We start from the raw sequence: 20,067 nt of genomic DNA, 5'->3' as shown, positions 1-20,067 counted from the left end.
AAAATTCTAGTGTTTTCTTTCTTTATCGTACTGGATTATCTTGCATACTTCATTTTGAGTACCATTAGCATTTTTTGTAGTTCCATGCTACAAAATGTTTTTTGTTTTTTACACATTAGCAGGTTTTATACCTTCAATTTCTTCTGTCCATTTGTTAAGATGCAACACAAGCATAACTTCTGTGGAACTCTTCCCTACTCCTTTCCTCCGCCTTTCCTGTTGAAATGTGTACATTTAGCTAATACAACACTCATCTATTATATCCCATGTAGTTGTACTCCTACTCAGTCTGCAGCCAGAGAGATGTAAAAATGCAAATCAGTCGAATGTACTTTAAGATGAAGAGCAAATTGCTCATTATGTCCCACAAAGGCTCTGCTGTATCCCTGTTCTCTTGCTGACTCTGTTTTTCAGATGTCTAGTAATGTCAGACTTCTATCAGGTTCTCAAACCTTTAAGCTCACTGCTTCCTTTGGCCCATGTTTATTCTGTCTGGAATTATTTTTTGTTCATCTTTTAGATCTTAACCCAAATGTCATTTTTTTTCAGGGAAACTTTTTCTAGCTAAGTCAGATCCCTGTATTATACATTAAAGAAATATAGTGTCTTTGGGGCTGGGAATATGGCCTAGTGGCAAGAGTGTTTGCCTCATATTCATGAAGCCCTAGGTTTGATTCCTCAGCACCACATATATAGAAAATGGCCAGAAGTGGTGCTGTGGCTCAAGCTGCAGAATGCTAACCTTGAGCAAAAGGAAGCCAGGGACAGTGCTCAGGCCCTGAGTTCAAGGCTCAGGACTGGCAAAAAAAAATAAAGAAAAAAAGAAATATAGTGTCTTTATGGGGTTTAAGGTTTTTGACTATTGCCCTTTTGGAAGGCAAGTACTATGATTACTTTAAAAAAATTTAGACCTTTTAAAATCTCATGAGAAAATATTGTGTCAGTATAAACCTCTCAACTAAAACTGTTCAAATCAAACATTACACTGAATTGTTTTCTTTTAATATCCAACTTATCTTTGAAATAATTTTCTTTTAAACTCAATGCAGAATTTATTGCAAATAAATAATTGCTGGTAACTGCAATAGGAAATTTGAATAGAGTTGTTGAAAAAGCAACTCTTAATGAAAATAGCATTTATTATATATCAGTTAGTAAATTATTAAGCTAAATGGTCTGTTTAAAATTAACAACTTCAAAATCCATTTTAAATACAAAACTGTACAATTATAAAATTGGCAGAAATATTTGAATTACCTTAGGTTTGAACCATAGCATTTAATTACTTACTTTTTCCAGTCATAGTATTCAGAGTACTCAGGACAGTGACGTCCCATGATGTTCAATGCATATTACATAGTAATGATAGGCATTGTTGTGCTTATCTTTATTAAACCCTGGAATTTGTGTGAGAAAGCAGCATGCTTTTTAAATTTTTTTTAGCAATTTTCATATCATTGCACATTGCATAGACCTGGCATATAATAGGTGCCTCGTTACTTTTAAGTGCAGTGAATAACTTTACATTAATTACATCCAGGTTTCCACAAAAATCTTAATGGAAGTCAGAAAGTTGGGGCTGAAAGGCCTCCAGAGATTATTTGGGTCGACTCTCATTTTCTTCAGGAGAAAAGTCCAAAGCACTAAATGACTTACCCGCTGGAGTTTAGTTGAAGTCTTCAATTTCCAAACTATCATTTTATCCATAATAACATGCTGTTTGTTGCTTTCTTGAGCATCTAGGCAGCTACTGGAAGAGTTTGGAGAGGGAGAAAATTTATATTCCTCCTGCACATACCTGAGTGGGACATTTTTATTCTTCCTGAAATTTTCCTAATAGCCAGAATAGTCAAAGAGCAATTGCTATTTCTACATTCAGTCACATAGTAGTACCATTCATAGATGGGAACCTGGAGGTACACTTAAGTTTCTAAATCTAAGTAATAGATTCAGGCATTTGGACTGTTTTGGGCAACTTTAAAATCAGTGTGGTTTACTTCCATTATTTTTTTAATGTGTATTTAAAATCATGTTTAATAAGTACATAAATATTGTTGGATGATGTTTTAATGCCTTAAAATGTGAAAATAGAATCCAAACTTGCTCTAACAGGTTAGTGAAATGGTACATGGTAATTACCATGCTCAAATAAACATGTTGGTGAGTTGAAATAAAACACTCAACACATAGTAAGAATAGATATTGATTAAAGATTTAACAGGAAAGATATGAATTGCTATGGGTAGAATAAAACTAAATCATAACTTTAAGAAATAAATAAGTCATAGCTTCAAGAATGTTAGAAGCATATAAGGAAGATACTGCTGCATTTGAATAAAATGTTGAAAGACAATGAATGACACACAACCCTCCAGTAAGAAAGCAAAACCCAGTAATTTGTGTGTGTGTGTGTGTGTGTGTGCCCGTGTGTGTGTGTGTGCCCGTGTGTGTGTTGATCCTGGGGCTTGAACTCAGGGCCTGCGTGCTGTCCATGAGTTTTCTCTTGCTCAAGGCTAGTGCTCTACCACTTGAGCCATAGCACCACTCTGGCTTTTTCTGAGGATATTGGAGATAAGAGTCATGTGGACTTTTCTGCCTGGACTGACCTTGAACCGTGATCTAAAGATCTCAGCTTCCTCAGTAGCTAGGATTACAGGTATGAGCCACTAGCACCTGGCTCCTGAAGTTTCTATAAATGCTTCAGAATTTCTTTCTGATCATTATTGTTTAATGTTGTGTTCAGTGTATTAAAGGTTGAGTTAGCATAAGTGCAGGTTTTAGAGAAACAAAAGCAGTGATTATGGAATGACTAAAAAACTCAAGGAGTGATTGTTTTGGTTGAAGAAATAAGATTGTTATTTCTCACAACAAACTCATGGGGATAAAAGTTATCTTTATTATATTCCCCAAAGTGAAATATTAATTTGAGAAAAACATTTTAGTGTCACATTTTCATTGCAGAGAAAGTTAATTTACACTGTTTCTAGTGCAATCTTTATGTAATACCTGTTTTTAAAATTTTGTTTCAATTTCTTTTTTTCTCTCTCCTCTTTTCTTCTCTCCCTCCTTCCTTTTATTATTCCAGTGTTGCAGTTCTAATCCAGAGCCTATATAGGCTAGGCAAACACTCTTTTTATTAAGTCTTCTCTGAGCTCAATAGTCGAGCATTATATAAAGCTATTCCATCTCTGGCAAGAATGTTGAATGGGTCAGGCAAGACTAGCCCTTCAGATTTGTAGTACAGGTCCCCTACTTAGTATTTTTTATGTTAAACTAGGGCTTTATTACCCATCTAATAACTCACACATGATGGTTTCTCCTTGCCCCCCAGGATAATATTGAAGATTTCATCTATAAAGTCAAATAAGGAATCCTTATAATCAGAATGATTATTACTATAACTGAAGTAAAAGCACCCTGAGTCTTAAATTGTTCTCTATTCTGGGAAATTGTTTTTTTTCTTAATGATTTTGCTTTTATTTGACTGATAGAATGAAGCAGGACAATTCTTTAGGAGTGGCCATACAAACAACTGGGCTGTTTTGGTAAGTATATTCCATAAAGGTGTATTTTGATTTTCACATTAGATGTGTCTCAAAAAACATTGAGTGAATCAATTTTTTGTAAGTTTATTTTTTCATACTCTTTATTTAGATTTGACCATATTTTAAATTGACCAAATTTATTTGACTTGATTTATCTGTAAATAATAAATAAATTAGGGAGCCTATTGAAGGAGACATTCTATAAAATGTAGAATTATTTTAATGGTAGAAATGAGTAATTATATTTCCTATCTATAGTATTAACTTTTAGATACTTAATGCTATTTTACTTTAATTGTTTGTTTGTTACTTAAACAAGAAGTTTCTTGCTCATGCTGACTTCCTCAACTGTCAGCCTCCTGAATTATGATTTCTAGATTGAGCCACTGATGCCTGGGCTAGGTAATATTTTTAAGTGTAAAATTTGATTGAATTGTGTTCAGTTTTTTTTTCAGGTCAGTAGCTTCATAATGTACATATTTGTATGTGCATTATAACACTTTATTATGTTGTATTTTGGTCTGCGTTTTACATATCTCATAAATAGGAAGCAGTAAAGAAAAACATATTACACAACCCAAGGTAGTTAATTTTCTTCTCTATTATGTGATTAAGTATGATTTTATACTATAAGAATCTGCTATAAGAAGAATCTTTGATTCTTAAATTTTTAATCTTTTAGAAATAGGGGTATTACAGAATCACAGAAATTGAGAGTAAATTGGATTAATATTTTACTAAATTGCCCAAAGATTTGTTTTTCTTCACCTGGTCTTATTTGTCAGTTATAAAAGGCCTTTATTTAGAGAGATGGGTTTTGTTGACATTTACATCCTGAGCCTAAAACTCTTTATTCAGACATGTCTCATGTCAAATGTCAAGAAAAATGGTTTTGTAAATCTGTCTTATTTGATTCAAATCATTTTTTTTTAATGCTTTAGGTGTGTACATCTCGATTCTGGTTTAACTATCGACATGTTGCAAACACTCTCTCTGTTTATAGAAGTGTCAAGAGGCTTGGTATTCCTGACAGGTAAGAAATCATAATCAAGTTTAATTTTGAAGGTGACCTTTAGATAATTGTTGCTATATTTATGTTGCTTTCGAAAGTATAAAAAAATCCCTGAAATTTTTGTTGTTAGAGCATACGTCCTTTATATATAAAGTAGGTCTTATTTAAATCACGATGGCAAGTTATATAAAAGAACAATAACACACAAACATTAAATGATTTGGTAAAGTATAACAACAAACTTATTAAATGCCTTAGGATTTTTACAGGTAACAGGAAAAGTCTTAACAGATTCAAGCAGAAAAGATACTTATCCAAAGTATATTGATTAGTTTGCTGAATTGCTGAATTGCTGCCTTAAATAGGAGCAAAAAAGACTTTATAGCAGAAACCATAGCTAAAAATGTTGACCTAAAAACAGTTCGTGGACCAATAGTATAGTCACACATTGCTGAAAGCTAGTCTTAGCTTCTGCATTGCTGCCACTGATACCTTCTGATATTTAATGTTGCCATTGCCTCTGTTGCCTAAATCCAGCCCTATTGTCCCAAGTTCTTCCTGTATAGCCCTGCTATAGCCCTTGTTGGGAATGTTTTGTTGCAGATTCTAGGTTAGTGACCATGTCCATGCTCCAGAGAACTGGACATTAAACTTTAAGATGGAAATGGGCTCTGCTGTATGAAGATTCATAAAGTGGGAAATTTCCTATTTGTAGGGAGCCATTCAGGTACTAGACAGCATCTCTATACCTTCACACATATCTTTTTTATCTGTGCTAGATTTATTTTAGCTGCTACCAAAGCAGGAGAATAAGACAGTGTAGTGAGTCCCGTTACTTAGTTTGATTTAGTACCCGTGAGGTACTGTGGACAGAGCTTTATAGTGAGATTGAGTTTGAATATTGGCCCTTGTAGCAACTGGCTATATCACAGTAGCATACTAAGCTTCTCATGGTGCTAATAGTACCTTCTTTGTAGGATTCAGATTTTTGTTTCAAAAATAGAGAAATAAGGGCTGAGGATATGGCCTAGTGGCAAGAGTGCTTGCCTCGCATACATGAAGCCCTGGGTTCAATTCCCCAGCACCACATATACAGAAAATGGCCAGAAGTGGTGCTGTGGCTCAAGTGGCAGAGTGCTAGCCTTGAGCAAAAAAAAGAAGCCAGGGACAGTGCTCAGGCCTAGAGTCCAAGGCCCCAGGACTGGCAAAAAAAAAAAAAAAAAATAGAGAAATAAATGAAATACTGCAGGAACAGAAAGGAAGCAGTGCCTGACTCAGGTAAGGAAGGTTATATTTCCTTCTGAATGAATGACCATTTTTGCCTGAAAACTATAATTCCTATATTTCATCATGAAGACAATTAGATAACATTACCATCTTAAATTAAGTAAAATTGAGAAGGAGGTTGCTTTGATGTATCAACTATAGAGGTATAATTTGTCAGCTCTTTTTTGTAGGTCTGTGGTTAGTCATTTTGTTTTTAACTGATGTGGCTCTGTTTTCTTCTAGAGAATCACTATGCATGGTTTGGCAGTAGAGTTTTGTAAATAATCTTCCTGCTGTATGAATTAATCATTAAATATATTTTAATGATTTAAGTAAGATTTGGAGGATCATTTTAGAAGTACAAGATAGCAATAGGGGAAGTAGAAGATGCATTATTTCATGTTTCAGACATTTATTGCTAGGTTTCTGAAGAATTTCCTTTGAAGGCTTATTTATACTGCAAATGATTTGTCATCTATATTTAGGAAATCTGTTCTGGAGTAAGGGCGCTTTAAATAGTTTGCTTTTTGCTTATTGTAGTAAATGTTCCTGTTGTTGGTGACTTTGTAATTTAGCTCCTGCTTGCAATTGAGTATAAAAATATAATTATAGGTAAGCTTTGGTTAGAAAGTTGTTAGGGGATAACAATTTAGAGTCTCTAAGGACAGTTTTACAACTTGAATTTCAAAAATTAATTGAATTTATTTTGTGCATTATGAAACATTTTTGGCTAAAACATTATTTTATAACTTGTTTCTATTTCCAGAAATGATCTTGAGGCAAATCATTAGTTGCTACATAGCATAAAAATTATGACTGGCGATCTGTCTTTGTTTTTTTATTATCTTGTGCCAGTCCTTGGGCCTGGGCACTGCCCCTGAACATTTTTGACTTTCTAGTAGTTTATTTGAAGTAAGAATCTCATGGACTTTCCTGCCCTGGGCTGGCTTTGAACTGTGGTCCTCAGATCTCAGCCTCCTGAGTAGTTAGGATTACAGGCTTGAGCCGCTGGCATCCAGCTTGTTTGCTTGTTTGTAAAAGAATATTTATTTATCTTTGTCTTGAAATGCAAAGTATTTACATTTAAGTTCCTCATATGATTCACCAGAACATTTGTCTATATCATAAATCATTTACTAAAACATGTGACATAGATGAATACCATTTATTTTGGAAGTTCACAATTTGCAGGTCCTTTTTGAATGTCTATAGTAGTTATATCCCTTCTTTTGCACTGTCTGTGGCATTTTGTTTGTATCTTACACACTGCTGCCATGACCACTTACACTCTGTGATGAATTGACCACATTGATAGCTAGTTGACTGCTACTCAAACCTGCTCTTGATTCTAAACTGCTTGCAGCACACATTAAAAATAGGAATTTCTCATTCTCATGTGAAGATTTAGATGTCTTCAGTTCTGATGTACAACCACATTTGGGGAGCACTACTTTAATTTTTACTTGCATTTTGTTAAGATGTAATCACTGGCTTTTGTAAAAACATGTCCTATAGTCTCTTTTGTATATTCTTCTTATAATAGGATTGTCCTAGTTACAATTTTAAAAATGTATTGTTATTATAAAGGTGATGTATAAAGGGGCTGCAGTCACGTAAGTCAGGAAAAGAGTACATTTCGTTTAGGAAAACGTCACCTCTCTCCTTGCTTTCTCCCAATTTTCCCTTCCGTCTCTACCTACAAGCATAGTTCATTTCCAACATAGCCTAATTATAGTTTTATAACTCCCTCAGTAATTTGAAAATGTCTTGATGGAAATGAGGATTGTGAGATTTTACTATTGTTTTCAGTTTTTATATTATCTTTTTAGTTTTTGTGGTACTAGGGATCCAACCAGGGCCTTGCACATACCAAACATGTTATACCTCCAGCCCTCCTTATTGTGTTTATTTCAACTTTTACTCCCAGCTTCTACCACAGCACCTAGCGCATAAGAGATACTTATCAGGTATTGGGTAAACAAGTAAATGCATGACTTGGAAATCGTTTGTACAAAACAAGCGCAGGCTTGTACATTAGAAGTAAAAAAAAAAAAAATCCCCTAAATTGCCTTAGTCTAGTTTTCAGAAGATGTTAGTCAGATATTAAATTTTGATAAATATGTAGAAGTTGTATAACTACAATATTATTAGGAAAATTGATTCATGGAAAGGAGATGCTAATAGTTCTGTATGGAGTGTGAAGACCATAGATGCTCTTAAGTGCTTTCTAGCTTCTCAATTTTCAATACAAGAGAGCTGTCTTACTTCTCTTCCTCCACCTTGTATATAACCTTTACCATTGTTCAAGGATTTTACTTCTGTTTTTCTGATTTTAGCTTCCTGCCTGCAGTGTTCACCATTTTTAGGCGATTTTCTGTCCTCAAATAATTTGTTTTGGACCAAATCTCTGTTTAGCTACCTCATTGTGCTTAACATGATTAAGATGAGAAAGGAAAAAGGGATTACCTAGAAAATAGGTTCTAAATTCTGTATGTGAAGCAAAAATTATGCCAAAGTTACTCTGGACAATTTCTGTAATAGCACATAAATTACAGTGTCATATTGTCTTTAAGTGTAACATAGCCAGTTTTTCCTCCAATCTTTTCTTTGTTTGAACACTGGATAAAGTGGCTTATTTAAGAGTAAGAGCCATGTTATATGAAAAAAAAAAAACACCTTTCTTTGGCTCAGGAATTATGATGAGCCTGCTGTGCAAGATACATTGGGATTGGGTTGACTTAAAATATAAATTCCTAGCTCCTTTCTCATGTTTACTTGGGAATAGTATTAGGTTCAAGGAGATCTCTGTGTCTGTCTCTGTCTGTCTGTCTTTCTCTAGCTGAGTGCATGTGGTTGAGTTCATGGTATAGATGAAACGTAAATGGAATTTTTCTTAAATATGATTTAGCTCTACTACCAGTTGGATGAACGTTCATATCCCTATCTTAAAAACTATTTCTGTATTTATATCCAGTAGCTTTTTTAAGTTTACCTAACACTGCTTTTTCTTTATCCTGTATTTCAATTATTATATGAGACTAACATTCCTAATTTAAGCCTGTTAGTTCTTTATCTGCTCTGATTCAGTTTTAGTCTTTGCATAATCAAGTTCAAATTACTTATCTTGCTACTGAAGTCTTTTGTAATCGGATTCCAAATCTGATATTCTGATCATTTTATTTTAATCACTTATACTTCCCCCAATTAATTTCTTTTAATCTCCATATTAGTCTGTATTCACTGACTTACACTTGTGCTCCAATTATAGTTCTCTCCTCCTTTCTAGTTTTTTAATGTCTGTATTCAGTCCACACATGTTCTAAAACTTTCTCAGTCCTTGTATAACTGTGCTTTTATGTATTCTCTTTTGTCGATTTGTTTGTTTATTGTTGGACATGGGGCTTGAACTCAGGGTCCAGCCTTTGTCCCTCAGCTTTTTCACACTTTTAGCCACAGCACCCCTTCCAGATTTCTGGTGGTTAATTGGAGATAAGAGACTCATGGACTTTCCTGCCTGGGCTGGCTTTGAACCACATCCTCAGATCTCAGCCTTCTAAGTTTCTAGGATTACAGATGTGAGCCACTGGCACCTGGCTTTGTTGTTGATCTTTAATGCTAAATATAATACTACTTCACACTAGATTTGGTGGGGGGGGGCACATTATGTAGAATTTAGTTAAAAAATTAATAGTGTAATAGAGATTCTAAGCTAATTGGAATGTTATTAATTTAACTGAAAGGAAATATTTATGGATACTGTTTCTTCATTAGTGTTTCTGAAACCCCACTGAGCTACAAGTGTTCTATGGTTAATTTTATTAAGTTATTCCTTTTACCTCATTAAGGCATCACTGGCTTGGGACAATCTCACCTAAGCATTCAAAAGTCTTATTTTTCAAGAGTACATAAAAATCTTATCTATCTTATATAAAGCAAGTTAGCTTTAGCTTTATTTATTCCCTGCTCTGTGAATATGTAAGTTCTCTTTGGATGTGGTTTTTCCTTTATCATACACAGTGGCTCAAGCCTGTAATCCTAGTTACTTGGGAGTCAAAGACAGTGGGTTGGTGGGAGGACTGCGATGGCAATTGCCTATTATCCCAGCAATAGGGGAAACACAATAACTGGGAGCAGTGGCACGTGCCTGACTTCCCCAGAAACACAGGAAAACACAAATAAGAAGATCTAATTGTGATTGGAAGGAGGACCTCATTAGAAAGGTGAATTCTAGTAACCTTTCTGTAAATTGGAAAAAAGATTCCCTGTTATTACTGTTGATCTTTAAGTTGTATTGGTAATATGACTGGTGGCTGTTGTTCATGTTGCTGTGGACTTGATTTTGTTTGTTAGAGCTCTAATAAGAAATTTTAGCATTCTTATTATTCCCTACTATAGCAACATGAAAAAAGACTTGGTTATTATAGTTGTTTCAACTGCTTATGGCTTTCTCTTCATTAAGAGAAGTCAAAATGAGGAGCTATTTCCGTCCTTTTTCCCATGCTCTATCTACTGTATTTCCATTATCCAACATAGTTCAGATACTATGTCAGAAATTTTACAATGAATAATTGATTCCTTGAGGCCTTTATGAGAGATTGTTTTCACATTATGTGTATTAGAAATGACCAGGATGGTTAAAAGATTCTATTAAGGGTCTTTATATATACATTGTTATATAAAAATAGTCAATTTGAATTTAGGGCTATGGCTAGACTTGTTGCCTCTCCCTTCTCTCCTCTCTCCTGTCCCTTTTCCCCTCTCCTCTCTCCCCTCTCCCCCCTTCTTTCTCCCTTCTCCATTCTCCTTTATCTCCTCTTCTCCTCCTTCTTCCCCCTCTTTCTTTTCTTATCCCTTCCCTTCCCATTCCCTCTTTCTTCTTTTCCTTCTTTTTTAGTACTAGGGCTTGAACTCAGGGTGTCACACTAGCTAGGCAGGTACTCTGCCTCTTGAGCCATGCCTCTAAGCCCCTTCTTTTGCACTGATTATTTTTTAAAATTATCTTTAAGTAGTTGTACAAAAGAATTGGCAGTTAACAAAGAAGTATGTGAATACAATATGTCTTGATCAATGTCACCCCTTTCAACATTCTCACCTAACTCACCCATGCCTTCATTCTTTATTTTGTAGGATACACATTGGATTCTTGACTGCATTCTCCCCTTCTTCTCTTCATTCATCTACCCCGTTCCCCTTGACCTCACCCTACCCACTTTGAGTACATGCTTCTAGGTGTTTTATTTTGCTGAACTTTGACTTTGTCTTTCTAAGAAATTACAATATCTGAGTTCTCCCTTGAATCTACCATATTTCTGTTTGCATACCACCTAACAAATTTACTTATAAGGTTAAAAGCTAAATCTAGCTTCCACATATTAGGGGAAATATGTATTTTTTGTCTTTTGGGGCTTGACTTACTTCATTTAACATGATTTTTCCTAGCTATTTCTATTTCTTTACAAATAGTACAATATCACTCTTTGTAATGGATGTGTAGAATTTCATTGTGTGTATATACCACTTTTTCTTGATCCATTTGTCTGTTGAGGAGCATCTGGGTTGATTCCACACCTTGGCTATAGTGAGTAGTGCTGTGATAAACTTGGTACTGCATGGTTTTACTGTGTCCTAATTTGTAATCTTTTGGATGAATACCCAAGAGTGATATTGCTGGGTCATAGGGTAGTTCTATATTTAATTTTTTGACAAGTCTCCACATTGCTTTCCAGATTGATTGACCAAGTTTACATTCCCACCAACCGTTTATTAGGATTCCCTTTCGTCCACATTCTCACTAGTATCTGTTATAATTTGTTTTCTTGATACATTCTGATTGGGGTAAGGTGGAAACTCAACTTTGAATTTTGAGTCTGTATCTTGATTTATAGTCTGGCCAACTTGGGCTTTAATCTTCCTGTTTTTATTTCCCTGTATCTCTGGGGAAGACAGGCATGTGCTACTCCTCCTAGACATTGTGCTTTCCCTATAGCTGGGATAACATGCGATTGCCATCACAATCTCCTGATCTTTCCTGCCTAAGTAACTAGGATTGTGGACTTGAGCCACTGCACTTGGCTATAGTGAAACATTTTTAGTGTAACACAACTGTTCTCCCAAAGAAATTATACTAGTTAAAATTAATGTAACATGTAGATTAGAGAATTCTTTTAATAGAAATTACCTCATTAATTATAATGATCTAGAGATTGCCATAATTATATGTACTTATGATCTAAATACCTCATTACATTTTTAGAAGGTATATTTACATGTTGAGTACATCTCTAATTTTCTCATTTTCTCACTCCATATTTGTTACTTTAGTACCTCTTCACTATTCCATGAATAATACATTTCAGCATACTTTGTTGCTGAGCATCCCCAATCTGACACGTTTCAAAATCTTAAATTTTTGACCTAATACCTCAAGAGGGAAATTTCCACACCTGATCTGAGGTGATAGGTTGCCATCAGAACGCAGGTCTACTAGGAATATTATATAAAATTACCTGCAGGATGGGGGTGAGATCTAGAGAATCATGGTTTGAAGCCAACCAGGACATAAAAGTCATTGAGGCTCCATTTCCAACTAACCACTAAAAATCTGGGGTGGAGGTATGGCTCAAGTGGTAGAACCCAGTTCAAACTTTAGTATTTCCACTCCCAGATTATCTCAGGCAATGCATATAAAGTATGTTTGAAACATAAATGAGTGTGTGTTTGTTTAGATTTTCCTCCCATCTGTAAATTACTTTTACACACACACATATGCCTCTGTCACAAAGGATGACATTGCCCTATTTGTAAGGAAATGGAAGGACTTGGAAAAAATTATACTAAGTGAAGTGAGCCAGACCCAAAGAAACATGGACTCTATGGTCTCCCTTATAGGGAATAATTAGCACAGGTTTAGGCAAGTCACAGCAGAGGATCACAAGAGCCCAATAGCTATACCCTTATGAACACATAAGATGATGCTAAGTGAAATGAACCCCATGTTATGGAAACGATTGTTATATCACTGTTTTGACTACTTTCAACGTGCTATGTGTAACTGTAGCTTCTATTATTATATCTTGTATCCCCTTCCTGTGGTTGTACCTACACTATCTCTGTATTTTATCTGAGTATATTGGAAACCGTGTATACTGGTATTAGAACTAGGAAACTGAAAAGGAATACCAAAATCGAGATACACAGGGTAAAAAAGACAAACAACTACAAAAGCAATACTTGCAAAACTGTTTGGTGTAAATGAACTGAACAATTAATGGGCGGGGGAGGGAAAGGGGGAAGGCGGAGGGGGGGAATGAGGGAGGAGTTAACAAACAGTACAAGAAATGTACCCATGGCCTAACGTATGAAACTGTAACCTCTCTGTACATCAGTTTGATAATAAGAATAAAAAAAAAAAAAAAGAAATGTGCCCAAGGCCTAATGGATGAAACTGTAACCTCTCTGTACATCACTTTGACAATAAATAAGAAAAAAAAATCTGAAACAACCTGAGCCCAGATATTTCAGGTAAGGGTTACTGAACCTGTATATGCTTCTGTATTTCATCAGTTTCGTAGCTGTTTGTTTATTCTTCCTTCTAATGTCTTTTCCCTTCCAACTCATCCTACACACAGCAGTTAGAATTGTCTCTCAGATACTGTTTTCATCTTTTCCTCCCACAATTAAGAATTTGCATTTAATTTCTGCTGTCTTTCTAACCCGAAAACGTCAACATGCTTTTGAACTTTGTTAATTCTAGCTCACTATGTTCAAGTTGTCAATTTATTGTGAGATCTACTTTATATTATTTGGTATTTCTCACTTCTGTTTTTAACCATGTATCCCAACCAGAACACTTGGAGTACCCTGTGTTCATGTAAAACACATAGAGCATCTGTATTTACTTGTCTTATCTATCCATATATTTTTAAATTTTGTTTATTTTTCTGGATATTTATAGAATATTCTATCCAGGAAGGTCAGTAATTTACTTCTTTTTTTTTTCAAATTTTTATTATCAAACTGATGTACAGAGCGGTTACAGTTTCATACGTTAGGCACTGGATACATTTCTTGTACTGTTTGTTACCTTGTCCCTCATGCCCCCCTCCCTCCCCCCCTTCCCGTCCCCCCCCCCCCGAGGTGTTCAGTTCACTTACACCAAACAGTTTTGCAAGTATTGCTTTTGTAGTTGTTTCTGTTGTTTTTACCCTGTGTCTCTCAAATTTGGTATTCCCTTTGAATTTCCTACTTCCAATACCAGTAAACACGGTTTCCAATATACTCAGATAAGATTACAGAGATAGTGTAGGTATAACCACAGGAAGGTGATACAAGAACATCATCAATAATAGAAACTACACATACACATAGGACGTTGAAAGTAGTTACAACTGTGATATAACAATTGTTTCCATAACATGGAGTTCATTTAACTTAGCATCATCTTATGTGTTCATAAGGGTATAGCTATTGGGCCTTGTGATGCTCTGCTATGGCTTGCCTAAACCTGTACTAGTTATTCCCAATAAGGGAGGCCATAGAGTCCATGTTTCTTTGGGTGTGGCTCACTTCACTTAGTATAACTTTTTCCAAGTCCTTCCATTTCCTTACAAATGGAACAATGTCATTCTTTCTGATAGAGGCATAAAATTCCATTGTGTATATGTACCACATTTTCCTGATCCATTCGTCTATGGAGGGGCATCTGGGTTGGTTCCAGATTCTCGCTATGACAGATTGTGCTGTGATGAACATTGTTGTGCTGGTGGCATTACTGTGATTTTGTTTGTGGGCTTTTGGATAGATACCCAAAAGTGGGGCTGCTGGGTCATAGGGGAGTTCTATATTGAGCCTTCTGAGGAATCTCCATACTGCTTGCCAGAGTGGCTGAACCAGTTTACATTCCCACCAACAATGAAGTAGGGTTCCCTTTTGGCCACATCCCCTCCAACAGTTGTTATTATTAGTTTTCTTGATATATGACATTCTTGCTGGGGTGAGATGGAATCTCAATGTTGTTTTGATTTGCATTTCCTTTATGGCCAGTGATGTAGAGCATTTTTTCATATGTCTCTTGGCCATTCTCATTTCCTCATCAGAGAAGTTTCTTTGTAAGTCTTTAGCCCACTTGATGAGGGGGCTATTGGTTCTTTGCAGTTTTGTTTTGGAAGAAGGTAATTTTGTTAGTTCTGCATATATTTTAGAGATGAGGCCTTTGTCTGTTGAATGTCCGGTAAAGATCTTCTCCCAGTCTGTGGGCTTTCTGTTTATCTTGCGAGCTATGTCCTTTGCCGTGCAGAAGCTCGGCAGTTTGATGCAGTCCCATTTGTCCAACCTTTCTTTGATTTGTAGCCTTTCTGGGTCTTTGTTAAGGAAGTTCTGTCCTGTGCCAAGGAGCCCTAGTGTTTCTCCTACTCCTTCCTTTAGTGTTTTCAGGGTGTCTGTTTTGATTTCAAGGTCTTTAATCCATTTGGAATTGATTTTGGTGCAGGGTGATATATAAGGATCTAGTTTTAGTTTGTTGCATGTGTTGAGCCATTTTTGCCAGCACCACTTGTTAAAGAGGCTATCTTTCTTCCATACTATTGTTTTAGCTCCTTTATCAAAGATTAAGTAGGCGTAGTTCTGTGGGTTCATTTCTGGGTCTTCAATTCTGTTCCATTGGTCTTCAGGCCTGTTCCGGTGCCAATACCAAGCTGTTTTTATTACTTTATTAGCTTTTATTACTTTTTATTAGCTTTATAATACAGCTTGAAGTTGGGTATTGTAATTCCTCCAGCACTGTTCTTTCTGCTTAGGAGTGTTTTTGCTATTCTAGGTCTTTTATTGTTCCATATGAATTTCTGGATTGCTTCCTGTATTTCATTAAAGAATGGTGTTGGGATATTAATGGGTATTGCATTGAATTTGTAGATAGCCTTTGGTAATATTGCCATTTTGATTATATTAATCCTCCCAATCCAGGAGCATGGGAGGTTTTTCCATTTCCTTAGTTCTGACTTAATTTCATTTTTCAAGCTTTTAAAGTTCTCATCAAAGAGGTCTTTCACTTCTTTGGGTAAGGTTATTCCTAGGAATTTTATGTTTTTGGGGGCTATTGCAAAAGGAGTTGCTTTCCTGATTTCAGCCTCAGTCTTCGGGTTGTTAGCATAGAGAAAGACCATTGATTTTTGAAGGTTTATTTTATATCCTGCAACTTTGCCAAAGTTTTGGATCAGCTCTAGTAGCTTGGGGGTAGAGTCTATGGGATTCTTTAGGTATAGGATCATGTCATCTGCGAAGAGAGAAAGTTTAACTTCATCTTTTCCTATTTGGATCCTCTTTATATTTTCTTCTTGCCTAATTGCTCTGGCTAGGAATTCTAGTACTATGTTGAAGAGCAGGGGAGAGAGTGGACATCCCTGCCTTGTTCCTGATTTTAAAGGAAATGGCTTTAGTTTTTCCCCATTTAGAGTTATGCTTGCTGTTGGTTTGTCATAAACTGCCTTGATTATATTCAGGAATGTTCCCTGGAATCCCAGTTTTTCCAGGGCTTTTAGCATAAATGGGTGCTGGATTTTATCGAACGCTTTTTCCGCATCCAGAGATAAAACCATGTGGTTCTTTACCTTGCTCCGGTTGATGTGGTGGATTACATTAATTGACTTGCGTATATTAAACCAGCTTTGCATCCCTGGGATGAATCCAGTTTGATCGTGGTGTATGATTTTTTTGATGACCTGTTGAAGTCGATTGGCCAGAATTTTGTTGAGAATTTTTGCATCTATGTTCATCAAGGAGATTGGTCTGTAGTCCTCTTTCCGTGATGAGTCCCTGCCTGGTTTTGGGATGAGGGTTATACTGGCTTCATAAAATGAGTCTGGTAGTGAACGTTCTCTTTCAATTTCATTGAAGAGTTTGAGAAATACTGGAGTGAGTTCTGTTTTGAAGGCCTTGTAGAATTCTGCGGTGAATCCATCTGGACCTGGGCTTTTCTTGGATGGGAGATCATTTATTGCCGTTTCTATTTCAATACTGGATATGGGTCTGTTTAGAAGGTTTAAATCTTCATGGTTGAGTTTGGGGGTATTAATTTTTTCTAGGAAATCATCCATTTCTTCCAGGTTCTTGAATTTGTTGGCATAAAGGTTTGCAAAATATTCCCTTATTATTTTCTGAATTTCGGTTATTTCTGTGGTGATGTTACCTGTTTCATCTCTTATTGATTTAATTCTGATTTGATTTTAATTATTTGCTTCCGTCTATTGACTTGGGGTTTGGCTTGCTGTTCTCTCTCCAGAAAATTAAGGTGCTTCCTTAAATTACTGAGTTGCTGTTTCTCCAGTTTGTTGATGTATGTACTCAGAGATATAAATTTTCCTCTGAGTACTGCCTTTGCTGTGTCCCAAAGGAGCTGGTACTTTGTGTCCTCAACTTGGTTGAAGTCCATAAACATTTGAATTTCCGTTTTAATTTCTTCAATGACCCTCTGATGGTTCAGCAGTGTGTTCTTTAGTCTCCATGAATTGTGGGATTTTCTGTGGTGGCTGTTTGAGTTGAGCTCTAATTTTATTCCATTGTGGTCTGAGAGAATGCAGGGAATGGTTTTGATACTTCTGAATTTGTACAGATTTTCTTTGTGCCCTAAGATGTGATCTATTTTGGAGAATGTTCCATGTGCTGCCGAAAAGAATGTGTATTCTGTCCTTGCTGGGTGGAATATTCTGTAGATGTCGGTTAAGTCTAGTTGGTCTATGCAATTGTTTAGTTCTGTGGTTTCTTTGTTCAGTTTGTGGCGTGTTGATCTGTCCAGAGGTGATAGCGGAGTGTTAAAGTCCCCCACTATCATTGTGTTTGGGTCTATGAATGTTTTTAGAGCCAGTAGTGTTTGTTTGATGAAGTTGGGTGCTCCTGCATTTGGTGTGTAGATATTTAGGATGGTTATTTCTTCCTGTTGGAGAGATCCTTTTACTAGTATGTAGTAACCTTCTTTGTCTCTTCTTACCTTTTTTAATTTGAAGTCAATTTTGTCTGATACTAGGATTGCACCTCCAGCCTGCTTATGGGGGCCATTTGCTTGATAGATTTGTTTCCAGCCTTTCACTTTTAGAAGATGTTTACTTTTGCTGGATAGATGTGTCTCTTGGAGGCAGCAGAAAGATGGATCTTGATTTTTGATCCAACTTATGAGCCTATGTCGTTTGATTGGAGAATTAAGTCCATTATTGTTGACAGTTAGGGTTGAGAGGTGATCGTTTGTTCCTTTCATTATCACTATCTTGTTTAAAGCTGTGTCTTCCCATTTTTTGATGTAGTGTTTACTAATTAGGGTTCATTTCTCTGTCTGTGTTGGGATCTTGATTATTTTCCCTGTATAGTACATCTTTAAGGATTTTGTGTAAAGCTGGTTTGGTGGAGATATATTGTTTCAGTTTTTCCTTATTGTGGAAGACTTTTATTTGACCTTCGGCTATGAAGGAGAGTTTGGCTGGGTACAGAATTCTGGGTTGGTAGTTATTTTTATTTAGAGTTTGGTATACTTCATTCCAGGCTCTCCTTGCTTTTATGGTCTCTGCTGAGAAGTCTGGGGTAATTCTGATTGCTTTTCCTTTATATGTGATTGTTTTCTTTGCCCTAACAGATTTGAGTATTTTTTCCTTGCACTCTGCTGAAGCTGTTTTGATCACAATGTGTCGGTGGTAAGTCCTATTCTGGTCTGGTCGATTTGGGGTTCTATATGCTTCTTGTATCTGTATAGACCTTTCCTTCTGGATGTTTGGGAAGTTCTCAGCTAATATTCTGTTAAGTAGGTTGCCTATCCCATTAACCTCTTTCTCCAAGTTTTCCTCAATACCTATTATCCTTAAATTGGGCTTCCTGATCGTGTCTTGAATCTCCTGTAGCGATCTGTTTTGTTGCTTGGACTGGATTTGTATTGATTTTTTTTTTTTTTGGCCAGTCCTGGGCCTTGGACTCAGGGCCTGAGCACTGTCCCTGGGTTCTTCCCTCTCAAGGCTAGCACTCTGCCACTTGAGCCACAGCGCGGCTTCTGGCCGTTTTCTGTATATGTGGTGCTGGGGAATCGAACCTAGGGCCTCATGTATCCGAGGCAGGCACTCTTGCCACTAGGCTATATCCCCAGCCCTTGTATTGATTTTTGATCTTTCTCCATAGAATGTAAGGAATCTTCAGCTCCTGAGATTCGATCCTCTGCTTCAGTTAGTCGGGACTGTAGGCTAGCTACTTGATTTCGAATCTCTTTTCCTTCTGACTGGTCTTTCCTGATGATTTCCATGTCATTTCTTAGGTCCTGTATGGACTTCTTTACTTCATTAACTTCATTACTTTGGTTTTGAGTGTTGTCTCTCAAATCTTTAAGCTGGGTAGCTATCTTTTCATTTGACTCTTGAAGCTCAATTATCTTTCTATTTGTGGACGCCATGAAATTCTCCATTAATGTTTGCTTTGCCTCCTCACGCTCTAGAATAATTGACTGAAGAGATTCAAACTTTTCATTTATCATGTTTATCAGTATACTTTGTAGATCATTTTGGGGGTTTTCTTCTATGTTTTTGATTGACTGCTCTGCTTCCTGCTTGTTTTGAGTGGGGGATAAAAGACTTCATTTTTTGCCATCTTTCTTGTGTTTCTTCTGCCCATTTGAATTGGGAATGCCAGTTTACCAGCACCTGTGCGCACCGTTTAAGACCCAAAGCAGCCCTTACCAAGCACTGTTGTGTAGATCTTACAATTTCACAATTATATACAGATAACTTGTATACCTGTCTATAAAGTTAGATTTGGTGTTCCTAAAGAATACAATTTCAACATAACAACCGATCCTGGGCCCTGTATTCAGTAGTTACTTATTTACTGTTACAACCCTATACGCAATTCTTGTTTTTATATTAAGTTCTTTTAGGACTGGCTTTCTCTATGAACCCCTTTGATTAACTCGTATTAAGCTGGGATACCCTCTATCCAATAACCAGGAGTCAATGGAACCTGGAGGTCCAGGCAGTAAGTCAGGAGGGTAAGTTGGAGGTAGTAAAGAGAATAGAGTAAAATGTATTGGGGGTGGTGGTGGTGATTTTGGTTTAGTTTCAGTGACGTGGAAATGTGGAGAAGAGTAGAATCAGTAGAAAGAACAATGTTAAAATGACAGACACTGGAGAGTTAGCAGAAAAGGGTGGAGGTGTTATTTATAGGAAAGTAACTTTTAAAGGAAGAGGACGCGACGAGCGAAATAAAGTAAAAATACTGGAAGAC

General features: G+C 36.3%; 1 protein-coding gene across 2 annotated transcripts in view; it reads left to right on the top strand.

Moving 5' to 3' along the window:
* Positions 1 to 20,067, top strand: part of Pigk (phosphatidylinositol glycan anchor biosynthesis class K) — a 97,738-nt gene that overhangs the window by 1,093 nt on the left and 76,578 nt on the right. For both annotated transcript variants that reach the window (XM_048351611.1, XM_048351610.1), the window contains exons 2-3: positions 3,492 to 3,545; positions 4,487 to 4,578. In XM_048351611.1, the coding sequence (XP_048207568.1) occupies positions 3,492 to 3,545; positions 4,487 to 4,578 (146 nt within the window). The remainder of the gene's footprint in view (positions 1 to 3,491; positions 3,546 to 4,486; positions 4,579 to 20,067) is intronic.

This window comes from Perognathus longimembris, chromosome 7, assembly GCF_023159225.1.
Source record: "Perognathus longimembris pacificus isolate PPM17 chromosome 7, ASM2315922v1, whole genome shotgun sequence".
NCBI lineage: Eukaryota > Metazoa > Chordata > Mammalia > Rodentia > Heteromyidae > Perognathus > Perognathus longimembris.
The sequence above is the reverse complement of the archived record's forward strand: the minus strand, read 5'-3'. Positions and strand labels throughout refer to the sequence as shown.